Here is a 27,361-nt window from a genome sequence, read left to right as displayed (position 1 = left end):
ATATACCACAAGCATTTTTTAAGTAAATCATAACGGTCACGTTCCAATACGTACTTTCCCGTCCACTCATTGGCTGCTTTATACTTCGCTGAAATTGACAGTTTTCGTATTTTTTTCTATTATATATTTCAGTTAAAATTTCTGGTGCATTGGTCATATGTGAACTCGAACGTATAATTTGAATTTGATATTTTATCTTCGCCATGTAGTAGCATTATAAAAAATATATATACTTTTTGAAAACATTTAGATAATAGGATATTAAAAAGAACAATTATCTGCTTGATATTAACAGCGGAATAAATACGCTCAGGACCCAGTTGTTTGAAACTTGAACAAGCGATTAAGCTAACAGTTGATTAACTTTTAGGGTTATATTGCATCATTTTAGAATACGTAGAAACACAGATGTACGAGTTAAGGAATATAAACACTGAAAAGTCTTCGCACTAAAATCAAAACATCATGCTAGTGTTTCCCACAAATACTGATATTTAGAAACAAAATTTAATCGGTGATAAGTTTAACAGCCCGTTAAAGTTTCGGACAACTGGACCCAGGTGTCTTTCTAATGAATGGTTCTGAAGACAAAGAAGACGTTTTTACTTTTATGGGTATAATGTAACACCGACACAATAAAAGGTCATATTGCGAGAGAAGACCACCGGTGCTCCTATGGGTATTATTTTTCAGATACGAGAGTACACCTGGGTAGAAAGCTCACATGAGCTTATGTTGTAATTGTTTCCTATCTTGCCGTATGTATTCCCCGTATGCGATTTCGTCATTCTCCGTTTTTAACGAAAGCCACGTGCGTGTTGAGCTACATTTACGTCACTTTACTACCGAATTACGCGAGACTACTACGTAATTACACGGAAACTGCCGAGTGTCATTATGGGTCTACTACCTTAAATGAATACTTAATAGAATATGCAGCAATCTGATTAAAATCATTTCCAGTCGTTTGTTCTGAAGACAGCCTATTGAGACTCATGTTGACCATTAAGAGCCTTGCTTTCATCATTTTGAAAGTGAAAGTATTTTTTTTAATCTGTATTCAACCTAGGATTCCAGTTTTCTATATGTGATTATCACATACGGATTTATAATTCTAATAAGAAAGCGTATAGAAAACAGGAGAATTAGTTGTTTTTTTTTTGTTTCCCTTCAAAACTGAAAAGCGTTTGTGAGGGGCTGCTTCAGTTATGAAGCTTTATACCTCTGTGATGTATTGGTCAAGAAGTCTGGAAAATATTTATTGCCACGGCTCAATATTTGCAAGTACATAAGAGAAGATCCGACTGGAGTGTAACCATTTAACCGGTAACGAGGCTTTGCCGGGTTACCGTATAGAAAGTTACCCAAGGGCCGGAAGGTCCCATTCACACCAACAAGAAGTGATATATCGTTTTCTTATATATCATATTTAACAAATGATCAAAGCAAAGGATTTATTTTTTTACAAGACTCTCTCAACACTCATTGCTTCACTGCTTGTCTCTTCAATAATTAAGTGTGGGTTGAAAGTTACTAGTATGTAGACCTCATTTCTATCACTGTACATTGAGAATTAGTGTACGTTGTACTTCCTTAGTTGTTCTGTGCGTGTTGCTTCCTCTTGAGGTGAAAGGCTGCATTTTCTGTCTTGTCGTCAATGATCCAGTTTCTGTTCTCTATTAAAAATAAATATGTATGGTCCAGTTGCTCATATTGCTGTTGTCCATGCCATTATTCACCTACCCTGATGACATAAGGCACAGAGTGCTGTCCCCTGCTACCGTCGACTAACAGCTTATGGCTAAAGGTATTCACTATATTTTTAGATTTTATATTTAAGTTAGCCGCCACTCTGGACAAAAAAAAAACAACAAATAATATGAGAGCAGACGAAGCGTGCTATCTGGAGTTTTGTCCTCTGTTTTTGAGGACCACAACCATTATCATTTGGCATGCATTGCTATCTGATATCTCAAGATTGTTCAAATGTTCTGCTCGACCGCTTTTACGAGCCTCATACTTTAAACTGAAAAGAAACTGTAAGGTCCACACGCTTAGCTCAGTAGAGAGACAGAACGAAAGACTACGGATTGCGGGGTCGTGATTTCAGTTTGCGGGCGAGGCGTATGTTCTCCTAAACAAGTTGATAAAAGATATTTTGTCCGAAAACTCTCATCTCTAATTCATGAGGAGATGTTAGGAGTTTTTAGGAGAACACATGAGTAGTGGTACAAATTCCAAGAACACTGCTTAGGTTAACTCACATAACTCAGATCTTTTGACAAATGACACATAACCCAAAACAAGAAAAGTAATCCTTTAAATAGCTTCTCCGAAACAGCTGGATGAATGTCTACCAAATATGGTCAGATGCATTCTTGTTCGAACCTTTATCAAGTTTGTTCAGTTGTTCTTGTCTTGTTTCGGGATAAAAAAAGTTCCACGAAACAAAATTGCTGTATTTCATAATACATTGTGTCATGACATATTTAAGGTCTAAACAGCACGGTCAGGTGAGAGTCTTTAGGGCAGTCCTGGCCATAGCTTTATCAGATCAGGGGGTTCTAATAGGGTTTCTGTGATGAATTTTACACAGAACAGAACAAGTGGACGAAATGACATATTTTCGGTCTTCTGGGTATTAATTTAGGCAACATATACCCCTTATACGTCGAATTAAATAAAAACGATGGGTGCACATCTGCAGCGCAAAATGTTTAATGACTCATGAAATTCTTAGGTTGAGAAACTCATCCTGTAACACTAATGTTCATTGCAGAATTAGAAAATGCATGAAATTTCGTCGATTGAATGTCTTCAGTAATGAAGAAGATATTTAACTTTGTAAAAACTTTAACCAAATTTCTAAGATAACAAGAGGGTCATGATGACCCTGGATCGCTCACCTGAGTAATATGAGCTACATGTTTCAAATGACAAACTGATGATAAAATATTAAGAAAGAAAGTCAGAAGGTCATAATTCATGGTCAATGAAATTCAGTTTTACGATTGGTGTGCAAAACTGTGTATGTCATCAAAATTTCAAGGTTGTATCTTAAAAAACAGGAAAGTAGGTCAGTAGGTCAAGGTCACAGTCAAGTGACATCATATTACTTGGGGTTATCAGGTAATTATAATTAAACAGTCTTGGAAATAGGATCAGATGATTTTTTAAGTATTTTTTCCTATATAACTTACATAATAACTAAGTGACCCCAGGGCGTGGCCTCTTTTAATTTCAGGGGCATAATTTGAACAATTTTGGTAGAGGACTACTAGACAATGCATCATATCAAATATCAAAAGCCTAGGTCATATGGTTTCAGACAAGAAGATCTTTAAAGTTTTTTCCTATGTAAGTCTATATAAAATTTGGGCCCCCCAGGGCAGGACCCCTTTTCACCCCAGGGGTACAATTTGAACAATTTTGGTTGAGGACCGTAAGACAATGCTACAAACCAAATATCAAAGGTCGAAGTGTTGTGGTTTCAGAGAAGAAGATTTTTAAACTTTTTTTTCCGATATAAGTCTATGTAAAACCTGGGACACCCGAGGCAGGGCCATATTTGACCCTAGGGGGATAATTTTAATAATTTTGGTAGAGGACCACTAGATGATGCTACATACCAAATATCAAAGCCCTAGGCCGTGTGGTTTTGTACAAGAAGATTTTCAAAGTTTTCCCTGTATAAGTCTATATAAACCACGTGACCCCGGGGCGGGACCACATTTGACCCTAGGGGGATAATTTGAACAATTTTGGTAGAGAACCACTAGATGATGCTACACACCAGATATCAAAGCCCTATGCCCTGTGGTTTTGGACAAGAAGATTTTTAAAGTTTTTCCTTTCGGTTGCCATGGCAACCAGAGTTCTGCATGGAATTCAATTCTTTGAACAACTTTGAAAGGGGGCCACTCAAGGATCATTCCTGTAAAGTTTGATATAATTCTGCCCAGTGGTTTTCAAGAAGAAGATTTTTTTTAGAAAATGTTGACGGACACACGACACACGACGGACGACGGACATTGAGCGGTCACAAAAGCTCACCATGAGCCTTTAGCTCAGGTGAGTTAAAATCGGTATAACACTTGAAATACTCTTAGTAGAGTTATGCATCTTTCTACACTAAATGTACATAGCAACTTGAACATCTTAAACGAGGCACAATATTGGAAATATTGTAGGTAGAGTTACACAACTTATACTAATGAACATTATCCCTATGAGCAAGTACAGTGAATTGCAAAACTAAATCTTAATGTAATTAATTAAAAACAAGTCACAGCAAATTACTTTTGACAAGTTTTTAATTATTAGTCCAGTAGAACTTGAAATGTACAAATGGCAAATGGGGAAATAAAATGTATTTTTGTAGATTCATGTTCTTTAGGATTCATTTAATGAGAATCCACTGTATGACATCTTGTCATCGTTCGGGAGACAGTGAAAAACTATGTAGTGAGGTTTATTCAAAGTTCTGTTGCTCAGTGTTGTTTATTGGTTGGAGCATCCTTAATATCTGATGGCTTTCGCTCCGTGGTCCGTGGATATATTTTCTATTTATGGAAATCGAAAATGGCTGGCATCAGGACATATGATAGCATAATTTTCACATTTTATTTCAGTTAATTGCTTGCTAACTGATTACGGTATTTTTGTCATTTGCAATACCTATTTTTGTAGAAATAAGAAGCGCTTGGGACAAAATTATTGAAGAGAAAAGTACAGAAAAAATGTTGCAAACATACAGCATAAAAAGTTAAAATGCAAATGTAAAATAGAAATATCTTGGTAATCAGGAAACTAAAATTGTATAACCATGTATACGGATCCGTACCTCTAGACAAGCCTGTTAGGGGTTTTCTAGGGGTACGGACCTCCGTTTTTCTAGAGATTTAGGGTCATTTACATTTCAATTTTGTTGAACATGAAATAACAAATAACATTTCATCAGAATTCACCTTAAACTTGGATCTAAATGGTTTTCATACAATTTGTTACATTTTCTTTCGAAACGTAAATTATCGAGGAACACCAAATAAATCACGAGGATTCGAAATGACAGAAAAAAAGATATAAAGATTAAACAAAATAATGTTAAATATGTTGGGAAAAACTACTTTTAATTGATAATTATCCCTTAGTGTATTTATGTTTTTCACACATTTGGTAGTTGTTACGATCGAGATACATGGGACGTTTTCACAAACAGTTTCTTTTACTTAATGCCGCTTAATCGATTATTAAACAATCAGTTCCGTGCCGATTATTATTTTACCTAGATAATTAACAAAATAAATTGGTGCATATTATTATGCCTAATTAACTAATTTATTTATATTTTTTGCTGAATTTCAAATAGAATTCATTTAAGGGATAGATTCATTCATTAATCTAGCTGTTATGGATCAACAGTTTATTTGACAACAATAATCGATCGGCACAGAACAGTGTATTCATTTGGAGTTCCTCGGTTATTTAGGTTTTGAAAGAGAAGGTAAACAATCGGGTGAACACTGGTATCTGTAAATCATTTAGATCCAAGTTTTAAGTGAAGACTGGTTAAGACTTATTTGTTATTTGATTTTCAACAAAATTTAAGATGTAAATAATCCTAAATCTCTAGAAAAAGGAGGTCCGTACCCCTAGAAAACCCCTAACAGGCGTGTCTAGAGGTACGGATCCGTACCTCTAGAATCAGATTCTAGAGGTACGGATCCGTACCCCTAGACACGTACGTTTCTTGTAGTTTTTCGATTGTTCTTGGATAGTTCTTTCATCCTGAGAAGGTGGCTTCAAAAGTTTAAATGTTTGGAAAGGCCCATGACCGGAAACATTGCAATGTGGGCCTATGGAAATAGAATTAGTTCCATATGACCTAAAGGGCACTCTGAATTGCTATATTGCCATGCTATTTGGGTGGCTGTAATCAGAGAAATACTCGATGAATGTGTTTTATTTGCATGAAAGTGCCTGTTTTGAAACTTTTAAAACCTAAAACGTGTCTTCACATAGATTTTTGCATGAAAATTTATCACAAAAATGGGATTACTGCTGGTACTGGTGTGACGGAGAGGTAGTTTTCCGCCTCAGAAAGCTATATTGCAGCGTAAATGCTGTTCTATGCATATTATATGATTCCGACTAAATTTCAATCTTATAATATGCACAATTGTGAATACAGTAAGCAATAACTGGTACCAGATAACTCAGTGTAAATCGGAAATCCGAGAAATGAATATGATTAAGCAGAAAAATAGAAATAGCGTTCTTAATTTTATAAAAAATGTAAGCCCAGTGAATGTCTGAAATGACACAGCTGGAGCTTGATCTTATTCACTCTCATGCATTTTGTGTTAATTTATATAAAATTTAGATAAAGCTGTATTTGAAACAGCCGCTGGTGTGAATTTTACCTTATTTTCTGAACTATTTTCGAAAAAAGAAAAAGTATCTCTTACAATGTTTTATCTCAACGGTAAATTGCGGGCTTTATAGTTAACATGACTGCTGATCTATTGAAATATATTTACGTGATTGCGTTAGCATATCGCCAATTATATGAGAGATACGGAATGAACGATATTTCACAATAAAGGGATCGCGCTTGATAGTAGATGATAATATGAATCTGAATTACACCCCCATCGCCCGTTTTGATAGCAAAATATTTCATTTTTGCGTATTTTCATGGTGATGTACCGTATATTTTGAGTGACGTAAATGACATTTTCGTTAGATTGCGTTGACATATTGTCAAAAATGAATGTTTTTTCCCTGTGATGCATGTTTCTTTTACAGAATCTGAAAAAAGGGTATTAAAAATAGTGGTCATTTGAGATTTTTCCTACTTTTATGTTTTATTTATAGGACTACATGAAGATTTATGTGTCAATTTTTGCCAGTCTGGTGAAACGTAAATATCTAATGATGACATTACACATTTTACATGTTCTGCACGTCATATTTGCTGATACAGGTTAGAGAATGTAGAATCAGCTGTCAAATTCCTGCAATTTATGGACGTCAAGTGCTTATTTTGACTGCTTCCCGGGTTTAGTTAATGTACATATAGAATTGAATTAATTAATGTTCTTGTCTGATAGGCGCATAAAGTGCAATATCTCACAGACACTTGGGGCTTTGACAAGCTTATCTTAGTATTGGTCAACAATTTTCTGCATATAACCACCACACGGGCATATCTGACGGACATGAACAAGTTTCCTAAGCATCTGGTAGCATTTTGAAAAGGACACTGTCTCACTATCTTATTTCATAAATTAAAACTCTAATCCATGATTACTGGCTAAAATTATATGGAAAATGTATTTTGCGTGAGAAATATGCATCTTTTTATCAGTAGAGCATTTCCATGAAAAAAATAAATCACAGCCGAATACGGGTAACCGAGTTCAGAGAGAAAAAAAGTGCCCAAAAGCGACAATCAACATGTACATTTCTTGCAGTTTTTCGATAGTTCTTGGATAGTTCTTTCATCCTGAGTAGGTAGCATCAAAAGTTTAAATGTTAGGAAAGGTCCATGACCAGAAACATTACAATGTGGGCCTATTGAAATTGAATTAGTTCCATATGACCTGGTTGTGAACTCGGTAAAAAAGCGAATTGGTCATTTTATATTTAACGGAAGGGAGAGATTTCTGTTAACAAAGTAAAGGCATTGTACCTTTAGTTAATGTAGACACGACCGAATACAACTACTTTTAAATTCTTTTTCATGTTTAAAAGCCCTATAAGAAATGTGGGTAAAGGACAGTTTTCATTAATTAAGCACTCAATTTATGAATCAATGCAAGCGAAAATAGAATTATAGCACCTGGCAAAATGAACTTGAATTTAAGAAATATCTAAATATCGCAGAAAAAAAACTCATTACTTTATGTTTCATTACTTTATGTTTATTCTGATTTATATGATATAAGCTACTTATAATACAGTAAAATAAGGGAAACAAATGATATAAAACGTGTAGTTTTTGTTTGTTTATTTGTTTGTTGTTGTTTTTTTTGTTACATATTAGTACATCCGAGATTTTTTTTTCAAAAATTGAAATAAAGGAAATAGTTCTGCTACATTTGGAATTCATTATGACTGTAGTTATTTGTGTCAGTTACGTCATATTGAATGTACTGAAGTGAAAATTTAAGAAATTTAAACGAATTCTTCATACAATTTCTGTTTCCTTCAGTTGTTGTTTTTTTTGTTGTTGTTGTTGTTTTTTATTTTGCATTTGAATACCAATGTCAAATTGACCATGCACTTATCCTGGCCATAACATAAAAACGGGCATGGCGGCATGTACTTATGATCGCTTACAATGATAAAGTTCATATTGACGATGCCCATTTAACTAGAAATTCGCCATTAGAATATATTCCATTAATCTTCTCGGTTATATGCCGCAAACTGTAGTTTAGACCATAAATAAAGTTTTCAGTCATCAATGTGTCAGAACATTCTTTACCTGGATTAAGATTCTTTACTGCATCTACGCTCTCACAATATTTTATTTCTGCATTAATATTGTCGTCGTGTAATGGAGCTGATATGTCTTCCCGCTCATTACTAGTATTGGGTAAATTATTGGCGGGCTGAAATTAATTCTCAAAACGATTAAACCATTGCTGTGACGATATATTTGGTTTAGTACGTGGTTTATTCATGAACGATTTTATTATTTTTAAGAAAGGTTTTGGGTCATGGATAGAATTTTTAAGGGAACAGTTGAACAGTTTTTTTTTACAAATTGCTTTAAAAGACCTTGTAATGTCAATATACATCGTGATCCGATTTTGTAATCGTTAAATGCCTTGAATATTTATCAGTTACATACTTTAGGCATTTACTCTCCTTATCGAACCAGTGATTCTTTTGTATTTTTACTGTTTGGTTTACACACATGCGCACTTCACTCGCTGAACTGGGTTTACTTTCAAGTCCATCAACAATACTATTCAAAGGCACATCTTGACACCCAGTCAAATTATCTGTTCATCAAGTTCACCATTTAAAGTATTTGTACAATGAGAATAGTCCAGAACATCTAATTCATTAAACACATTTCGCTCACTTTCAACATACGTTATATTCAGAATTACTATCTAACTATGTATTTAAGAGGTAAGTGAGATGTTCAGATCAGGAAGGTCTATCAGTTATTCCAGTTCAGATGTACTGGTAAATAGTCACATCCCACTTCATTATAATCGTCTAAGTATAAGGACTCATCAAACAATTCATATTGTGTTTTATAAAATAGTCTATAACACTGCAGCCCTGCGGAACAGCGAATGCGATGTTTCAAGACTGTATATCTCCATCAGCTCTTCCATTCAAAATATACAGTGAATACATTTGTCACAACTGTTATAACTGTCGACACTAAACATGCAGACTGTGAAAACTGAAATAGAAATCTACTTGCGACTTATTAACATTCAAGAAAAAAATACAAATTAAAATGTATTTCGTTGAGGTTCGTAGTGCCGAGTTGAGGTAGGTACGGAAGCGCAGTATTTTCTTACTAGGGTCTTCCCCTTGGCATTTTTAAAATACATGTATGGAAAGCCTTTTCTGGTCTAAATTTGGAAAACCGAAAAATCACTAATATCCTTGACTCATTTTGCATCAATACTCTGGTCCTGAATTGATATAGTTGAATAAAAAAGAAGAGTATGTGCATTTAATTAATACACGTGTGCAATTTTGAATGTTTCCCCTTTATTTTTAAATTTCATAACAAGAGCAAAAACGTAAAGTTTACTGAAAATATTGGAAAGAAAAAAATATGCAGAAAGGACCAGCATTAGAGTACATGACTAGGTTTGCCTGCCTATTTTCATTTTATATTTATCGTTGAAAAGGGATTATGTCATTTCCGTTTTTATACATTCTTTTCGCTAAAGTCTTTTTTCCGTAAAATTATCCGTACTTCCAGCGGAAGCGGAAATACGCCAAACTGCAAAATGGCTGACAATTCAACATCGGAAAATTCTGGAAAGAAAATTAAAGTTACCGTAAAAACTCCGAAAGAAAAACAAGAAATTGATATTGATCAGGATGCCAACGTCAAACAGGTTTACACTAATAGTCATGACTACTACATCAGTACTTTGTAGGAGTGAAAAATTTCAAGTTTTCTACGTCAAAAAAAAAAAAAATCTGGTCAAAATCATGAAAATTCAAGATCGATTTGTTCCACCAAATATATATATATACTTTACTTAATTGATTTAAGGTTAATGTAAATTATTTTGAAACTGCCCCAGGGTTCTCGGAAACCCTGAAATCTGCGTCCCTGTATGCATAATTGGTCCCTGTGTACGCGTGTTTATTGCAGCTTGTGAGTCCCCGGACGCACGTTTCTGCAGTGAGACGCAATGAAAATTAATTGATTACATAAACCTACGAATATTCAAGGTTTGACTAGTCTAAATAATGAGACCTTTGGCAGACCGATTTTACATTTTGATATATTACGTTGTCTACCTAGAGGTCTCAACCAGAAACAAAACTATGGTGGAAACTATGGTCAATTGATATTACGATTTATCAGTAGTCACGATTTTTCTTTAGCCCTAACTGCTTACCTGTTGTTTTAAATCATAAATAGTAAATAAAAAACATAAGAACAGGACATATTTATCAAGAATTTCTGTTGTAAAAAATTTAAACCTCTAACGTTTCAGTCGTCTTCATGTAATGGCGGTCGGAGGCGTGACCAATGAAAACGCTTCGTGTAGTAATGTGTTTACCGGTGATCGGCCATTTTCCTACATGTAGTACACTCGTGTTAAACCTTGACATTTTTAGCTCATCTGATTTTTTGAAAAAAAAATGATGAGTTATTGTCATCACTTGAGCGGTTGTCGGCGTCTGCGTTGCCTGGTTAAGTTTTATGTTTAGGTCAGCTTTTCTCCTAAACTATCAAAGCTATTGCTTTGAAACTTGGAATACTTGTTCACCATCATAAGCTGACCCTGTATAGCAAGAAACATAACTCCATCTTGCTTTTTGCAAGATTTATGGCCCCTTTTGTACTTAGAAAATATCAGATTTCTTGGTTAAGTTCTATGTTTAGGTCAACTTTTCTCCCAAACTGTCAAAGCTATTGCTTTGAAACTTGGAATACTTGTTCACCATCATAAGCTGACCCTGTACAGCAAGAAACATAACTCCATCTTGCTTTTTGCAAGATTTATTGCCCCTTTGGACTTAGAAAATCAGTTTTCTTGGTTAAGTTTTATGTTTAGGTCAGCTTTTATCCAAAAACTATCAAAGCTATTGCTTTAAAAACTTGCAACACTTGTTCACCATCATAAGTTGACCCTGTACAGCAAGAAACACAACTCCATCCTGCTTTTTGCAAGATTTATGGCCCCTTTTGGACTTAGAAAATATCAGATTTCTTGGTTAAGTTTTATGTTTAGGTCAACTTTTTCTCTTAAACTATCAAAGCTATTGCTTTGAAACTTGCAACACTTGTTCACCATCATAAGCTGACCCTGTACAGCAAGCAGCGTAACTCCATCCTGATTTTTGCAATAATTATTGCCCCTTTTGGACTTAGAAAATCATTTTCTTGGTTGAGTATTATGTTTAAGTCAACTTTTCTCATAAACTATCAAAGCTATTGCTTTAAAACTTGCAACCGTTTTTCACCATCATAAGTGGACACTGTACATCAAGAAACATAACTCTATCCTGCTTTTTGCAAGAATGATGGCCCTTTTTAGACTTAGAAAATCATGGGTAGGACAATATTTCTATTACACAAAAAAAATCAGATGAGCGTCAGCACCTGCAAGGCGGTGCTCTTGTTTTAACTGCCATAGTTTGAATTTTTCTCAAGAAATCTCGGTAATATATACATCATTGAAAAGGAAAAATTACAGACTTTCTGTGTATGTATTTCTTTTTTTTATCCGTTGCATTATTATAACATAATTCCCGCCCAACGGATTCCATTGGGTGTTACTTACGCAAAGAAGAGGACAGTGCTACCACATTCTTTACCTTTTCTGGTTTGTACTCGGAGGCGGATATCAACAAGTCAAAATAATATAACGATATTCAACTCTCGAGTACAATTATTTGGACTAGGTTTGACTCGAGAGCAAAATATGTGGACGGAGTTACTCGCTTGTCACGGATAGCCGCGTATAGCCCATCAGCGTTCCCCATTTTCACTACACCGCGGGACAGGTGGCATAGGTATGATCAACTCAAATACACATGATTGTCGGCGTGTTTCATCATCATCATCATCATCATCTTCAGTGATCGGCTCACTCTGTGTAGAGTATACTCGCGATTTATTCATAGGTGACAATTTCTAATTGATAACTACATATTACGTAGTGTTTGAAATAACTCCGATTGTTTTCTCACGTACTAATTACCAGGCAGTTTTAAAGAACTTTTTAGAAAAAGTAATAATTAGGCTTAATTATGAATGGCCGAGTAATTTTAAGATGATGTCGATGTCGGTCTTAGTAACGTGATTATTCTTCAGCACAATTGCTGATGTTACTGAAGAAGCATTTAATATTAATAAGTTGATCATAGACATACTGTGCATTCTTAATGTATTTTAGACCAAATGTTTTAACGTTATGCTCTTAATAAGTATTAAAATAAAGTAGTAATTGTACTTAATTTTCTTTTCACTGTATGTTTATATACATTTCCATTCTGAAATAAAAAGGTAATTATTGTCATTTCTGCCTTGCAGAATCACTTTTCGGTCGGTGTTAATGATAAAAACAACCAGTGATTTTTTTACTTTTTTTGGCAACAGCCCATGCCTTTTCAATTGGGAATTTTTAGCGCGATAAACTTCAGTATTGGGAAAAATTAACAAACCGTAATAAAGAAATCATTTTGAAAAGTTTTATTTTAAGGTAAATTTATTTCATTCAAATATGCACTGAGGTTGAACAGACAGGACAGACAGGTTATTTTCTGATGTCACAGGATCTGATGGCTCAGATAGCTTAGGGTCACCATGAGCTTCTGTTGATTTCTGAGGGTCATTTTGTGGGGACTCAGATTTCTTGGACAGATCACTTTGCTTTTCTGACGTTTGATTTGAATTTAATTTTTCTTTAACTTTACCAAAAGATGTTCGAATGTCCGGAGTACCAATGGCGTGTTTAAGTTTTATTTTCTTATTATAATATTTGGAATTATGCGACATTTTTCTATAATTTAGGTAAGTTTCCAACAATTTTTTTCCGACTCATTTTGACGCATGAAAAAGCGTTTAGCGACCGTGATGAGAGTCATACTAAATGCCGTACTATGCCGTGACCCGTTTTATGTAAACAGTGCGCTTCAAGTTGGCAACAAAATTCTGCGAATAAACCATAATTAGAGTCGGAATTTTTATGATTATTTGCATCGTTTTAGTTCAACTTTCACAAGAAATCAATCTAATTGGGAAAAATCATCTCGTTTTGGGGAATTTTTAAGCATTTTTTTTTGGAAATTTGACCATTTTTGTCAGTTGGGAAGACGCCGAATACTGGAGTCAAATCGGCGCAAAAAAATTCACAACATGTTTACCATGTTTAAATTCAGCTATTGATGTTTGATATAAGGCTGTCGTGAGTTAAAAAATTCAGCTTGCCTATATACGACACAAAAGTTTAAGTTAAAAAAAACTGGTTTAAATGCATTTATCTCGTGTTATTAAAGGGAAAACCTTGACACTTGTTTTAAAACACGCAATTTTCTTGTCTGCGTTTATAGGGTTTTTTCGGTTGTTTTTTAGTCGTTATTGGGCTATATTCCCAATGCTAAAAAGAATGTTTTTTCCCCAAAATAAGTGCAAAAATTCCCAATCTACATTCAGAAAAAAATTTCATCAAAATTGCACAAACATTGACCAAATTACGGACAATTTTGTAATGGCAGTAATGTGACCAGTTCTACATGTTAGATATATTTTTTATTATGAAAATCATTAAAATAACATTAAGTCATTATTTTATCAGAGTGTCCTTACCTTTCTACAGTTTATTACTTATCTAGAAATAATTATAGCTTTAAACATATGTGCATTTGATTTGGTCTGCTATTTCAAAAGATATTCCAGACAGAATTTGATATGGTAATAATTTAATTAGTAAGTGTTAATTAGTATCAGAAAGTAATAAGCCACTGGAGTAGACAAGTACTGGTCAGGTTTTAATGTATGCATGTGTGATATGATTGGTTGAAATATGATGTATGTGTGATGTGATTGGTTGAAGTATGAAGTGGGCGTGAATGAATATGTTGCAGAGTTTGGAGGGAAAATTGAAAGAAGTCAGTTTGAGTTAGATTCGGGTTTTTTTGTTTTAGGCACCGGAAAGACAAAATTAGTCAAAATTGATATTTTAATATTTTAGGCAAGAAAAACTTGGAAACTTTGAGAATAATAAATTATTATGTATGATGAATTGATAAATTGGATTTATTGAAAAGTGATATAGAATGGAATAAAAGAATATTAGAACTCTACCACTTGTTAGTAGCTAATTTCCCCGAGAAAAAAGGACCCCGGTTATATAATGGTGTGAGAATCAAAAGGGTAGAAAATTTGAAATGTGGAAATTCAGAGTGAAATGCAGAAAAATGGAATTATATTACTTGTGACAAAACATAAAACTGGTTATAATTGAAAAATGCCACAAGGAAGAAACGCTAAAATGGACTCAATAACTGCACCAAAATTTGAAAATGGAGAAAATGCGAAATTCTTTTTAGAAAAATTTGAACTTGTAGCAAATGCTAATTCATGGAATAATGAACAAAAATGCATTCAAATGTGTTTAGCTTTGCCAGAGGGTGCTGAAACATGGTACATGAACTTAACAGCTGAAGTGAAAAATGACTTTGAAAAGTTAAAACAGGCCTTTACCAGTAGATATGCTAATTTGGACAGTAGAACAAGTCTGTACACTAGATACGTAAATTCAAAGCAGGGGAGTAGAACAGTACAGGATTATGTAGAATCGGTAACTAGTCTGGGACGTGATCTGGGAAAGAGTGAAAATGACATATTAGACAAGGTTATTCATGGTTTACAAATGGACATACAAAAGTTTGTGGTTTTGAAGGAAGTAAAAACATCGGATGAGTTAGTGAAAAGTGCGAAGATGGCAGAAAGTTCAGAAAATGAGGACAAAACACTAAGTGACAGTGACCAGGCAAGTGATAATGTGCAAATAAATAGAACCAGGGAGAGCAGACAGGCATATACGAGGGATAATCAGGGTCCACAGTACAGGAGAAGATTCCATGGGCGAGAGAAGCTAGATGACTAGAAGTGCAGACATTATGGTAGATGTGGTCGTTTGTCTTTAAGGTATAGGTTCAAAAATGCCAGGTGTTACAAAATGTGATCAAATTGGTCAATATGCTAGTGCTCATTCTGTTTTTAGCCCACATCATCAGATGGTGGGCTATTAAAATCACTCTGCGTCCGTGTCCGTCCGTCGTCATTCCGTCCGTCCGTCCGTCCGTCCGTCCTCCGTTAACAATTTCTCGTTATCGCATCTCCTCAGAAACTACTGGGGGATTTTGACCAAACTTTGTCAGAATGATGTATTGGTACCCTAGTTGTGTCCCCCTGAAAATCAGACTGGTTCAACAATTTATGAGTGAGTTATGGCCCTTTGTTTATTTCTATAATTTACATAGATTTATATAAGGAAAAGCTTTGAAAACCTTCTTGCCCAAAACCACAGAGCCTAGGGCTTTGATATTTGGTATGAAGCATTATCTAGTGGTCCTCTACCAAGATGATTCAAATTATTTCTCTGGGGTCAAATATGGCCCCGCCCTGGGGGTCACATGGTTTATATAGACTTATATAAGGAAAAACTTTGAAAAACCTCTTGTCCAAAACCACAGGGCTTAGGGCTTTGATATTTTGTATGTGACATCATCTAGTGGTCTTCAACTAAGATCGTTCAAATTATACCCCTAGGGTCAAATATGGCCCCACCCTGGGGTCATATGGTTTAAATAGACTTATATAGGGAAAAACTTTGAAATATCTTCTTGTCCAAACCACAAAGCCTAGGGCTTTGATACTTGTAATGTAGCTCATCTAGTGGTTCTCTACCAAGTTTTTTCAAATTATCCCCTAGGGTTTCAAATATGGCTCTGCCCGTGGGTCACATGGTTCATATAGACTTATATAGGGAAAAGCTTTTAAGATCTTTTGTCAATAACTACAACATTCAATTTGGACCACATGTATATTTTTGAGTGGCAAGTGAACCTTGACATGAGTTGACCTTGATTTTGACCTAGTGACCTACTTTCACATTTCTGTAGCTTACAACCTTCAAATTTGGACCACATGCATAGTTTTGTGCACTTGAAAAAACTTTGACCTGATTTTGACCTAGTGACCTACTTTCAGATTTTTGAAGGTACAGGTATCAAATTTGGACCATATGCATAGTTCCGTGTTTCAAAATGAAATTTGACATTGATTTTGACCTAGTGACCTACTTTCACATTTTTGAAGGTACAGTCTTCAAATTTGGACCACATGCATTGTTTTGTGTTCGAAATTAAATTTGACCTTGATTTTGACCAGTGACCTACTTTCTCATTTCTCAAGCTACAGCCTTCAAATTTGGACCACATGCATGGTTTTATGTACCGAAACAAACTTTGACCTTTACATTGACCTAGTGACCTACTTTCACATTTTTGAAGGTACAAGCTTCAAATTTGGACCACATGCATAGTTCTGTATTCTGAAATAAAACTCATGGACCACATGCATAGTTTTGTGCACTTGAAAAAACTTTGACCTTGTTTTTGACCTAGTGACCTACTTTCACATTTTTGAAGGTACAGGTATCAAATTTGGACCATATGCATAGTTCCGTGTTTCAAAATGAAATTTGACATTGATTTTGACCTAGTGACCTACTTTCACATTTCTCAAGCTACAGCCTTCAAATTTGGACCACATGCATATTTTTGTGGTACCGAATTGAACTTTGACCTTAAGATTGACCTAGTGACCTACTTTCACATTTCTGTAGCTACAGGCCTCAGATTTGGACCACTTGCTTAGGATTGTGTAACCGAAACAAACTTTGACCTTGACATTGACCTAGTGACCTACTTTCACATTTTGAAGGTACAGGCTTCAGATTTGGACCACATGCATAGATTTGTGTTCTGAAGTGAAATTTGACCTTGATTTTGCCCTAGTGACCTACTTACACATTTCTCAAGCTAAGCCTTCAAATTCGGACCACTTGCATAGTTTTGTGTACCGAATTAAACTTTGACCTTAAGATTGATCTAGTGACCTACTTTCACATTTCTCGAGCTACAGCTTTCGAATTTGGACCACATGCACAGTGTTGTGTACGGAAATGAAATTTGACCTTGAGCTAGTCAGTAAGTCTTGAAATTTGGAACACTCAAAAATGGCACTTGGTGGGCGCCAAGATCACTCTGTGATCTCTTGTTGATAGATAGGGACTTACGTCTGTCCCACAAAATTTTAAGGATAGGCATATTAAGGTACAGAGTAACAGTAATGCTGAAGGAAAGCAATATATGTCTGTAGAGCGATAATGATATTATGAAGTTCAGTGTAAATATGAAACAAAGCATGCTTAAGCCAGAGAAAAGAAAGTAACTTTAGGGTTCTAAGTTAAGGTTATGTTGATACCCTAATCACTGCGATTACTAATTAAGGCATGGCGTTAAATGATTTAAGTTGGTTGTAAAAGATTTTGTATGTCATGTATGACAAAATTCAAAATTGCAGGTGGCCACATTTTTTTTTCCATTTGGCTATTTTTGTTTGGAACTTACTATACAGGCATATCTAAATTAAACTATGACCTTTCTTGTTATTTTCAGCTTTGTTTTCCTTGTTAGTGTAAGCATTATGTGATACCCAAGATATTGTTATAGGCTACAAATTTTTAGAAACCAAAGGAAGGTTTATAAGAAAATATGAGAAATAGGTACCTGCATATTGAGAAATGAGAGGGATAGTTGTTTAAAGCAAAATTTTGTATGTGCTATCTTAAACATTCTATCTAAAAGGGAGATTTGTAGAGTTATGCTTGGGAATAGAAAGAGGGGTAAACTAAAGAGACAGTACAATGAGTTGAAGTTATTTGGCGTATAAGAACCAGGTTACAAGGAGTGATTTCAGCAGTACACTGAATCATGAGTCTACATTATCCAGATTATTGTAAATCTAGTGATTTACCAGTATAGATACCTCTTTGTTTCGTTTTGGAAGGGAACACTAATTTGGGGATCACTCTATTTATTAATTTATAAGGTTTTGAAGACTCAAACTTTTAGTACTTATTCTTCTTGTAAATAGTCAAATGTTTTAATTGTAATGTTAGTCACAGTAATTGACTCAGAATGTCAGCATACGTAATACAATATGCAGATTATAAAAAGTAAATATGTTCTGATAAAGAGAATTCTTTATTAAACAATGTTTTAAAATGGCATTTTTGAGTCTAGACTTTGAACCATTGATCACATCCTACAAAAAGTGTATTTAAATAAAAATGTGTGATATTGTACATACATGTCTATTCATGAACAGTGAGCAGTGACAAGTACAAGGACAGTGCAGAACTGGAAAAATGACCAAGAAATGTGGCACAGATATTTAATTGCGTAGAACAGTGAAAACGTATTTTCAGCTGAAATTTTATTGTATAAAACAACTTTAAATTGCTGAAGATACCTAAAATAATAAAAGATATGATTTCAAGTTATCACAATTTAATTGCCACAAATAAAGACTGTTGTATTATTGAACTGTGATCATCATATTTGATCTATAACATTTGTGTGTAGTATAATGTTTTCTTTTGCATATATCTTAAATTTCAACATGATAAATTTTGTTGTTTCTTTCTATAATGTTGAAAGTTATTGTTCAAATGTTATTTAATATTAACAAATTTGCAGGAGCAAATTCAGTGAGAGAGGGAGAAAATGTGACCAGTTCTATATTTTAGATATATTTTTTATTATGAAAATCATTAAAATAACATTAAGTCATTATTTTATCAGAGTGTCCTTACCTTTCTACAGTTTATTACTTATCTAGAAATAATTATAGCTTTAAACATATGTGCATTTGATTTGGTCTGCTATTTCAAAAGATATTCCAGACAGAATTTGATATGGTAATAATTTAATTAGTAAGTGTTAATTAGTATCAGAAAGTAATAACTTAAATAAGCCACTGGAGTAGACAAGTACTGGTCAGGTTTTAATGTATGCATGTGTGATATGATTGGTTGAAATATGATGTATGTGTGATGTGATTGGTTGAAGTATGAAGTGGGCGTGAATGAATATGTTGCAGAGTTTGGAGGGAAAATTGAAAGAAGTCAGTTTGAGTTTGAGTTAGATTTGGTTTTTTTTTGTTTTAGGCACCGGAAAGTCAAAATTAGTCAAAATTGATATTTTAATATTTTAGGCAAGAAAAACTTGGAAACTTTGAGAATAATAAATTATTATGTATGATGAATTGATAAATTGGAATTATTGAAAAGTGATATAGAATGGAATAAAAGAATATTAGAACTCTACCACTTGTTAAATAATAGCTAATTACCCCGTAAAAATGGCCCCCGGTTACAGTATGTTAAAGAGGTTGTACAATGTGAAACAAGTGTATTTTTACTATATACTATGAGACTAAATATTTCCCAATTCGGAACATTTACGCCTCAAAATTCCCAATTTTTGGGGTATAGGCTATGTTCCCAAAACAGCAAGAAAAAACCCTGATATTTTAGCAGATTGTAGATGAGTACCCCTTGCATAATGTTGGGGCCTTAAAACAAGTATGCGCACTGAAAGCACATGCAACTTCCCCCAACGGGAGCTGTCACAACATTTCGTGAACAAATGTAAATATTTTAATTTTGTAAGTTTTACTCACCGATTTGCAATTGTTGCAGTGGATGTTGCACATAAAGCAAGGGTTTGTGGGTCGTCCGAAATTCTGGGTCGCCAACCAGTACATGAAAATTAAACAGCATATAAAATCAATGCAGGACGAAGCGTACCACTGCACTAGCATACTACTTCATAAGCGTACCTTTTCAGAACGAGGTGTACCACATGTTATAGTGAAATCATTAATAGCGGGATGCTATTTAGATAGGTGTTAATAACACATATTAACCATTAATAGATCAGATTGAGTAAACTTGCATAAATTTTGAGCTTGTGAATTACATTAGATGTTTGAGTGTATTAGATAGAGCTCATGAAAAATTGTCATTTTTACTTTTTATGCCCCCGAAGGGAGGCATATAGTTTTTGAACCGTCTGTCTGTCTGTCGGTCTGTCCGCAATTTTCGTGTCCGGTCCATATCTTTGTCATCGATGGATGGATTTTCAAATAACTTGGCATGAATGTGTACCACAGTAAGATGACGTGCAGTGCGCAAGACCCAGGTCCGTAGCTCAAAGGTCAAGGTCACACTTAGACATTAAAGGATAGTGCATTGATGGGCGTGTCCAGTCCATATCTTTGTCATCGATGGATGGATTTTCAAATAACTTGGCATGAATGTGTACCTTAGTAAGACGACGTGCAGTGTGCAAGACCCAGGTCCGTAGCTCAAAGGTCAAGGTCACACTTAGACATTAAAGGATAGTGCATTGATGGGCGTGTCCGGTCCATATCTTTGTCATCGATGGATGGATTTTCAAAATAAACTTGGCATGAATGTGTACCACAGTAAGACGACATGCAGAGCCCAAGACCCAGGTCCGTAGCTCAAAGGTCAAGGTCACACTTAGACGTTAAAGGATAGTGCATTGATGGGCGTGTCCATTCCATATCTTTGTCATCGATGGATGGATTTTCAAATAACTTGGCATGAATGTGTACTACAGTAAGACGAAGTGTCACATGCAAGACCCAGGTCCGTAGCTCAAAGGTCAAGGTCACACTTAGACGTTAAAGATCATTTTTCATGATAGTACATTGATGGGCATGTCCGGTCCATATCTTTGTCATTCATGCATGGATTTTAAAATAACTATGCATGAATGTGTGACACAGTAAGACGATGTGTCGCGTGCAAGACCCAGCTCCGTAGGTCAAAGGGTTTAAACTGTAACATCGGCCATAACTATTCATTCAAAGTGCCATCGGGGGCATGTGTCATCCTACGGAGACAGCTCTTGTTTATTATTATTTCTTAAGGTGGTTGCTTTTTTTCTGATTTCTATTGTACAAGTAAATATCAACATTCATAAAGCCCGCCCACTTATCTCAATAGAGAGAGCGTTGGTCTACGGATCGTGGGGTCGCGAGTTCGATCTCCAGGCGGGGCATATGTTCTCCGTGACGATTTGATAAAAGACATTGTGTCTGAAATCAATCGTCCTCCACCTCTGATACATCTCATGTGGGGAAGTTGGCAGTAACTTGCGGAGAACAGATTTGTACTGGTACAGAATCCAGGAACACTGGTTAGGTCAACTGTCCGCCGTTACATGACTGAAATACTGTTGAAAAATGGCGTTAAACCCAAACCAAACAAACAAACAAAAAATCAACAATCATAGCACATACGGAAAGTGACAGAAATAAAACGTACAGTAATCAAGAAATGAATACATCATTTCATCCAAATTTTCATAAACTACATTTAGACAATGTGTTTCTTTGTAATTAGACAATGTTAATATAAACATAATTTGTAACATTAAATTTGTAACAGATTCACCAGAGCAATTTATTATTTCATTCTAATTAAATACATATCTTCCATATTAAAGTAGATGTACATGTATTTTTTCATTAAAACAAATATTTATTTTTTTCACTATATGTTATATATATGGTACGCTTCAACCTTTAAAGTGGTATGCTTCATCCTGGTACGCTTATGTAGTGGTAAGCTAAGCCTTAGTCTTACATTCATATAAAAGAAAAAACATGTATATTATTCTACAAAACCATTGTCAATTTACTCATATACATGTATGTATTGAAAGTATCCAATTCTAGTATTGGACAGAACAGATAAACATGTATTGGACAGATAAGTTGTTTGTCAAGATGTTGTTCGTTTACTAATAATTTTTGTTGTTTTGTGATATACTGCTAAACAGTAAACCATTAGGAATCCTGTAACGGGATGCCTTTTCCAACTAATTTGGCATGGCAAAGCATTTGTCCCGATCTTAAGAAGTATTGAGTTATTTTCTTACGGGCAATATCTCCACTCATGTCAAACACAAAAGACCAAAATAGTGGAGAAAATTTTTAAAGAAATTGTCATCACTGCTGATTTGGGTTTTCATATTGGAAGTGTCTAGCTGTCTGCCTAGCCTGCGTTCTAGCCGTCCGGTTATTGATTTCTTAATGAATAATATATGATTTGATATAATCTTACCTGTTATTTAATCAAGATACATGTATCAATACTTATTTGCTAGAAAAAATTTGTGTGAATTCATAGAAAATATATTTTTAATCCTGTTAATCGATTACTACTTTTCAGATGATAAAACAAGTTTGCCGAAGTCAATAGGTGTGATTTTTACATACAGTAATTCATTTTCAAACTTTGGAGTAAAATTTTATATTCGAAAATAGTTACTGACAAAATATTTCATTTTAATACTTTGACAATGTAATTATGTCCCCCCCCCCCCCCCCCCCCCCGGGGAAGACCTACTGTTTTTGCCCTGTCCGTCCGCCGTCCGTGCTTCACACTTCATTTCCGATCAATAACTGGAGAACCATTTAACCTATAACCTTCAAACTTCATAAGATGGCAGGACTTATGGAGTACACGACCCCTATTGTTTTTGGGGTCATTCCGTCAAAGGTCAAGGTCACAGGGGCCTGAACATGGAAAACCATTTCCGATCAATAACTTGAGAACCACTTGACCCAGAATGTTTAAACTTCTTGGGTTGATTGGTCATGCAGAGTAGATTACCCCTATTGTTTTTGGGGACACTCTGTCAAAGGTCAAGGTCACAGGGGCCTGAACATGGAAAACCATTTCTGGTCAGTAACTTGAGAACCACTTGACCCAGATTGTTGAAACTTCAAAGGATGATTGATCATGCAGAGTAGATGACCCCTATTGATTTTGGGGTCACTCAGTTAAAGTTCAAGGTCACAGGGGTCTGAACATGGAAAACCATTTCCGGTCAGTAACTTGAGAACCACTTGACCCAGAATGTTGAAACTTCATAGGATGATTGGACATGCAGAGTAGATGACCCCTATTAATTTTGGGGTCACTGCATTAAATATCAAGGTCACAGGGGCCCGAACAAGGAAAACCATTTCAGGTCAGTAAGTTGAGAACCACTTGACCCAGAATGTTGAAACTTTATAAGATGGTTGGTCATGCAGATTAGATGACCGCTATTGATTTTGGGGCCACTCTATTAAAGGTCAAGGTCACTGGGCCTGAACATGAAAGACCATTTCTGATCAATAACTTGAGAACCACTTGACCCAGAATGTTAAAACTTCATAGGATGATTGGTCATGCAGATGAGATGACCCCTATAATTGATTTTGGGGTCACTCCGTTAAAGGTCAAGGTCGCAGTGGACAGAAAATGGAAATCCATTTCCAGTTTATAACTTCAGTACCATTTGACCTAGAACCTTCAAACTTCATAGGGAGATAGGAATAACAGAGTAGGTGACCCCTATTGTTTTTGGGGGTCACTTCGTCAAAGGTCAAGGTCACAGGGGACTGAACATAGAAAACTCTTTCCAATCAATAACTTGAGAACCACTTGACCCAGAATGTTGAAACTTAATAGGATAATTGGACATGCAGAGTAAATGACCCCAAATGAACATGACCCCGAACATGGAAAACCGTATCCAATTCATAACTTCAGAACCACTAGGTCCAGAATGTTGAAACTTAGTGGGATGATTGGACATGCCAAATAGGTGATCCCTATTGCAGCCAACCATCAGTTTTTCTTATTGACTTTCTCTCTTCTCCCCTATTGACTTCTTGCATATACGACTATGCAGTGGGGGAGACATGCGCTTTTTAGCTCACCTGTCACATAGTGACAAGGTGAGCTTTTGTGATCACCCTTCGTCCGTCGTGTGTGCGTGCATGCGTGCGTCAACAATTTCTTGTCTGCACGATAGTGGTTTCATTTATGATTTTATTTTAACCAAACTTGTACACAACTTGTATCACCATAAGATCTCGGTTCCTTTCTTGAACTGGCCAGATCCCATTATGGGTTCCAGAGTTATGGTCCCTGAAAGGGTCAAAATTAGCTATTTTGACCTTGTCTGCACAATAGCAGCTTTATTTATGATTTGATTTTTACCAAACTTGCACAAAACTTGTATCACCATAAGATCTTGGTTCCTTTCTTGAACTGGCCAGATTCCTTCATGGGTTCCAGAGTTATGGCCCCTAAAAGGGCCAGAAGTAGCTATTTTGACCTTGTCTGCACAATAGCAGCTTTATTTATGATTTGAATTTAATCAAACTTGCACAAAACTTGTATCATCACAAGATCTTTGTTCCTTTCTTGAACTGGCCAGATTCCTTCATGGGTTCCAGAGTTATAGCCCCTTAAATGTCCAAAATTGGCTATTTTGGCTTTTGCAGTCATATAGAGACTTCATTTATGGTTTGATTTGATACAAACTTCCAAAATATCTTCAACAACAATAAATCTTGGATTCCATGACGAACCTGTCAGATCCAATCGTAGGTTCCAGAATTATTTTATATCTTATTACCTCCCCTGATTGTAATCAAAATGGATTTATATCAGTAAGTACTTAGCAGCTTCTAATGAGATTGGTTTGAAACGATCATATGATTTTGAGCAATAGTACTCAGGTGAGTGACACAGGGCCATCATGGCCCTCTTGGGGCCATCATGGCCCTCTTGTTTACAAAAGCATCTTCTAGTTTCATTTATTTTTAAAAAGTTGGGCCATGATTGAGAGCACCTCTTCATGGTGTGGCCTGGATGCTTATGAGCGTTGTACTGCATGATTCCTCCCCAGTTGGTGGCATATATATATAACAAAACGCTCTCTAACAACAAGATAAAAACAGCATAATCATCTCCTTCTGTTTGTTAATTGAGTCTGTTCCACTGATCTGTCTTAGCAATGTGTAGTATAAACACGTGGAAGAGTCTACTGTTTGTTTCGCCATTACTGATTTCGACAAACTTTCATTTTATCAGGTGAAAATGCAGTCATCTATTCCAGACGATTTAAAACATACCTTGGTATGTATTCACACACAATTTTGTTTGTTTTGAAAGTTCTGGCTAATACATATTCTGTTGGTCTGTATTATATATATTTGTATTTATTTTTTTAGCTCACCTGTCACAAAGTGACAAGGTGAGCTTTTGTGATCGTGCGGTGTCCGTCGTCCGTGCGTCCGTAAACTTTTGCTTGTGACCACTCTAGAGGTCACATTTTTCATGGGATCTTTATGAAAGTTGGTCAGAATGTTCATCTTGATGATATCTAGGTCAAGTTCAAAACTGGGTCACGTGCCATCAAAAACTAGATAAGTAGGTCTAAAAATAGAAAAACCTTGTGACCTCTCTAGAGGCCATATATTTCACAAGATCTTCATGAAAATTGGTCAGAACGTTCACCTTGATGATATCTAGGTCAAGTTCGAAACTGGGTCACGTGCCATCAAAAACTAGGTCAGTAGGTCTAAAAATAGAAAAACCTTGTGACCTCTCTAGAGGTCATATATTTCACAAGATCTTCATGAAAATTGGTCAGAATGTTCACCTTGATGATATCTAGGTCAAGTTCAAAACTGGGTCACGTGCCATCAAAAACTAGATAAGTAGGTCTAAAAATAGAAAAACCTTGTGACCTCTCTAGAGGCCATATATTTTACAAGATCTTCATGAAAATTGGTCAGAACGTTCACCTTGATGATATCTAGGTCAAGTTCGAAACTGGATCACGTGCCTTCAAAAACTAGGTCAGTAGGTCTAAAAATAGAAAAACCTTGTGACCTCTCTAGAGGCCATATATTTCACAAGATCTTCATGAAAATTGGTCAGAACGTTCACCTTGATGATATTTAGGTCAAGTTCGAAACTGGGTCACGTGCCTTAAAAAACTAGGTCAGTAGGTCAAATAATAGAAAAACCTTGTGACCTCTTTAAAGGCCATGTTTTTCATGGGATCTGTATGAAAGTTGGTCTGAATGTTCGTCTTGATGATATCTAGGTCAAGTTCGAAACTGGGTCACGTGCGGTCAAAAACTAGGTCAGTAGGTCTAAAAATAGAAAAACCTTGTGACCTCTCTAGAGGCCATATATTTCATGAGATCTTCATGAAAATTGGTCAGAATGTTCATCTTGATGATATCTAGGTCAAGTTCGAAAGTGGGTCACATGCCTTCAAAAACTAGGTCAGTAGGTCAAATAACAGAAAAACCTTGTGACCTCTCTAGAGGCCATATTTTTCATGGGATCTGTATGAAAGTTGGTCTGAATGTTCATCTTGATGATATCTAGGTCAAGTTCGAAAGTGGGTCACGTGCCTTCAAAAACTAGGTCAGTAGGTCAAATAATAGAAAAACCTTGTGACCTCTCTAAAGGCCATATTTTTCATGGGATCTGTATGAAAGTTGGTCTGAATGTTCATCTTGATGATATCTAGGTCAAGTTTGAAACAGGGTCATGTGCGGTCAAAAACTAGGTCAGTAGGTCTAAAAGTAGAAAAACCTTGTGACCTCTCTAGAGGCCATACTTTTGAATGGATCTCCATAAAAATTGGTCAGAATGTTCACCTTGATGATATCTAGGTCAAATTTGAAACTGGGTCACATGCCTTAAAAAAACTAGGTCAGTAGGTCAAATAATAAAAAAACCTTGTGACCTCTCTAGAGGCCATACTTTTCATGGGATCTGTATGAAAATTGGTCTGAATGTTCATCTTGATGATATCTAGGTCAGATTTGAAACTGGGTCAACTGCGGTCAAAAACTAGGTCAGTCGGTCTAAAATTATTAAAATCTTTTGACCTCTCTAGAGGCCATATTTTTCAATGGATCTTCATGAAAATTGATCTGAATGTTCACCTTGATGATATCTAGGTCAATTTCGAAACTGGGTCACGTGCGATCAAAAGCTAGGCCAGTAGGTATAAAAATAGAAAAACCTTGTGACCTCTAGAGGCATATTTCATGAATTCTGAAATGTGAGTTCACCTTGAGTTCAACGTCACGACCTCGAATAGATCAATGGTCAATAATAAAAACTGTGACTCTAGAACAATTTTCATGGATCTTCAT

At 35.5% G+C, this 27,361-nt stretch overlaps 1 protein-coding gene across 2 annotated transcripts in view; it reads left to right on the top strand.

Annotated features, from left to right (window-relative positions):
* The first annotated feature begins 9,970 nt into the window (after positions 1-9,970).
* The window catches only part of LOC123566275 (ubiquilin-1-like), a 55,717-nt gene continuing 38,326 nt past the window's right edge, over positions 9,971-27,361 (top strand). Inside the window, exons 1-2 of one of the 2 annotated variants that reach the window (XM_045360220.2) lie at positions 9,971-10,103; positions 25,272-25,316. In XM_045360220.2, coding sequence (XP_045216155.1) covers positions 9,993-10,103; positions 25,272-25,316 — 156 coding nt within the window. In that variant the 5' untranslated portion in view covers positions 9,971-9,992. The remainder of the gene's footprint in view (positions 10,104-25,271; positions 25,317-27,361) is intronic. The other variant, XM_045360221.2, reaches the window with a different exon arrangement.

This window comes from Mercenaria mercenaria, chromosome 8, assembly GCF_021730395.1.
Source record: "Mercenaria mercenaria strain notata chromosome 8, MADL_Memer_1, whole genome shotgun sequence".
NCBI classification, from domain to species: Eukaryota; Metazoa; Mollusca; class Bivalvia; order Venerida; family Veneridae; genus Mercenaria; species Mercenaria mercenaria.
The sequence above is the reverse complement of the archived record's forward strand: the minus strand, read 5'-3'. Positions and strand labels throughout refer to the sequence as shown.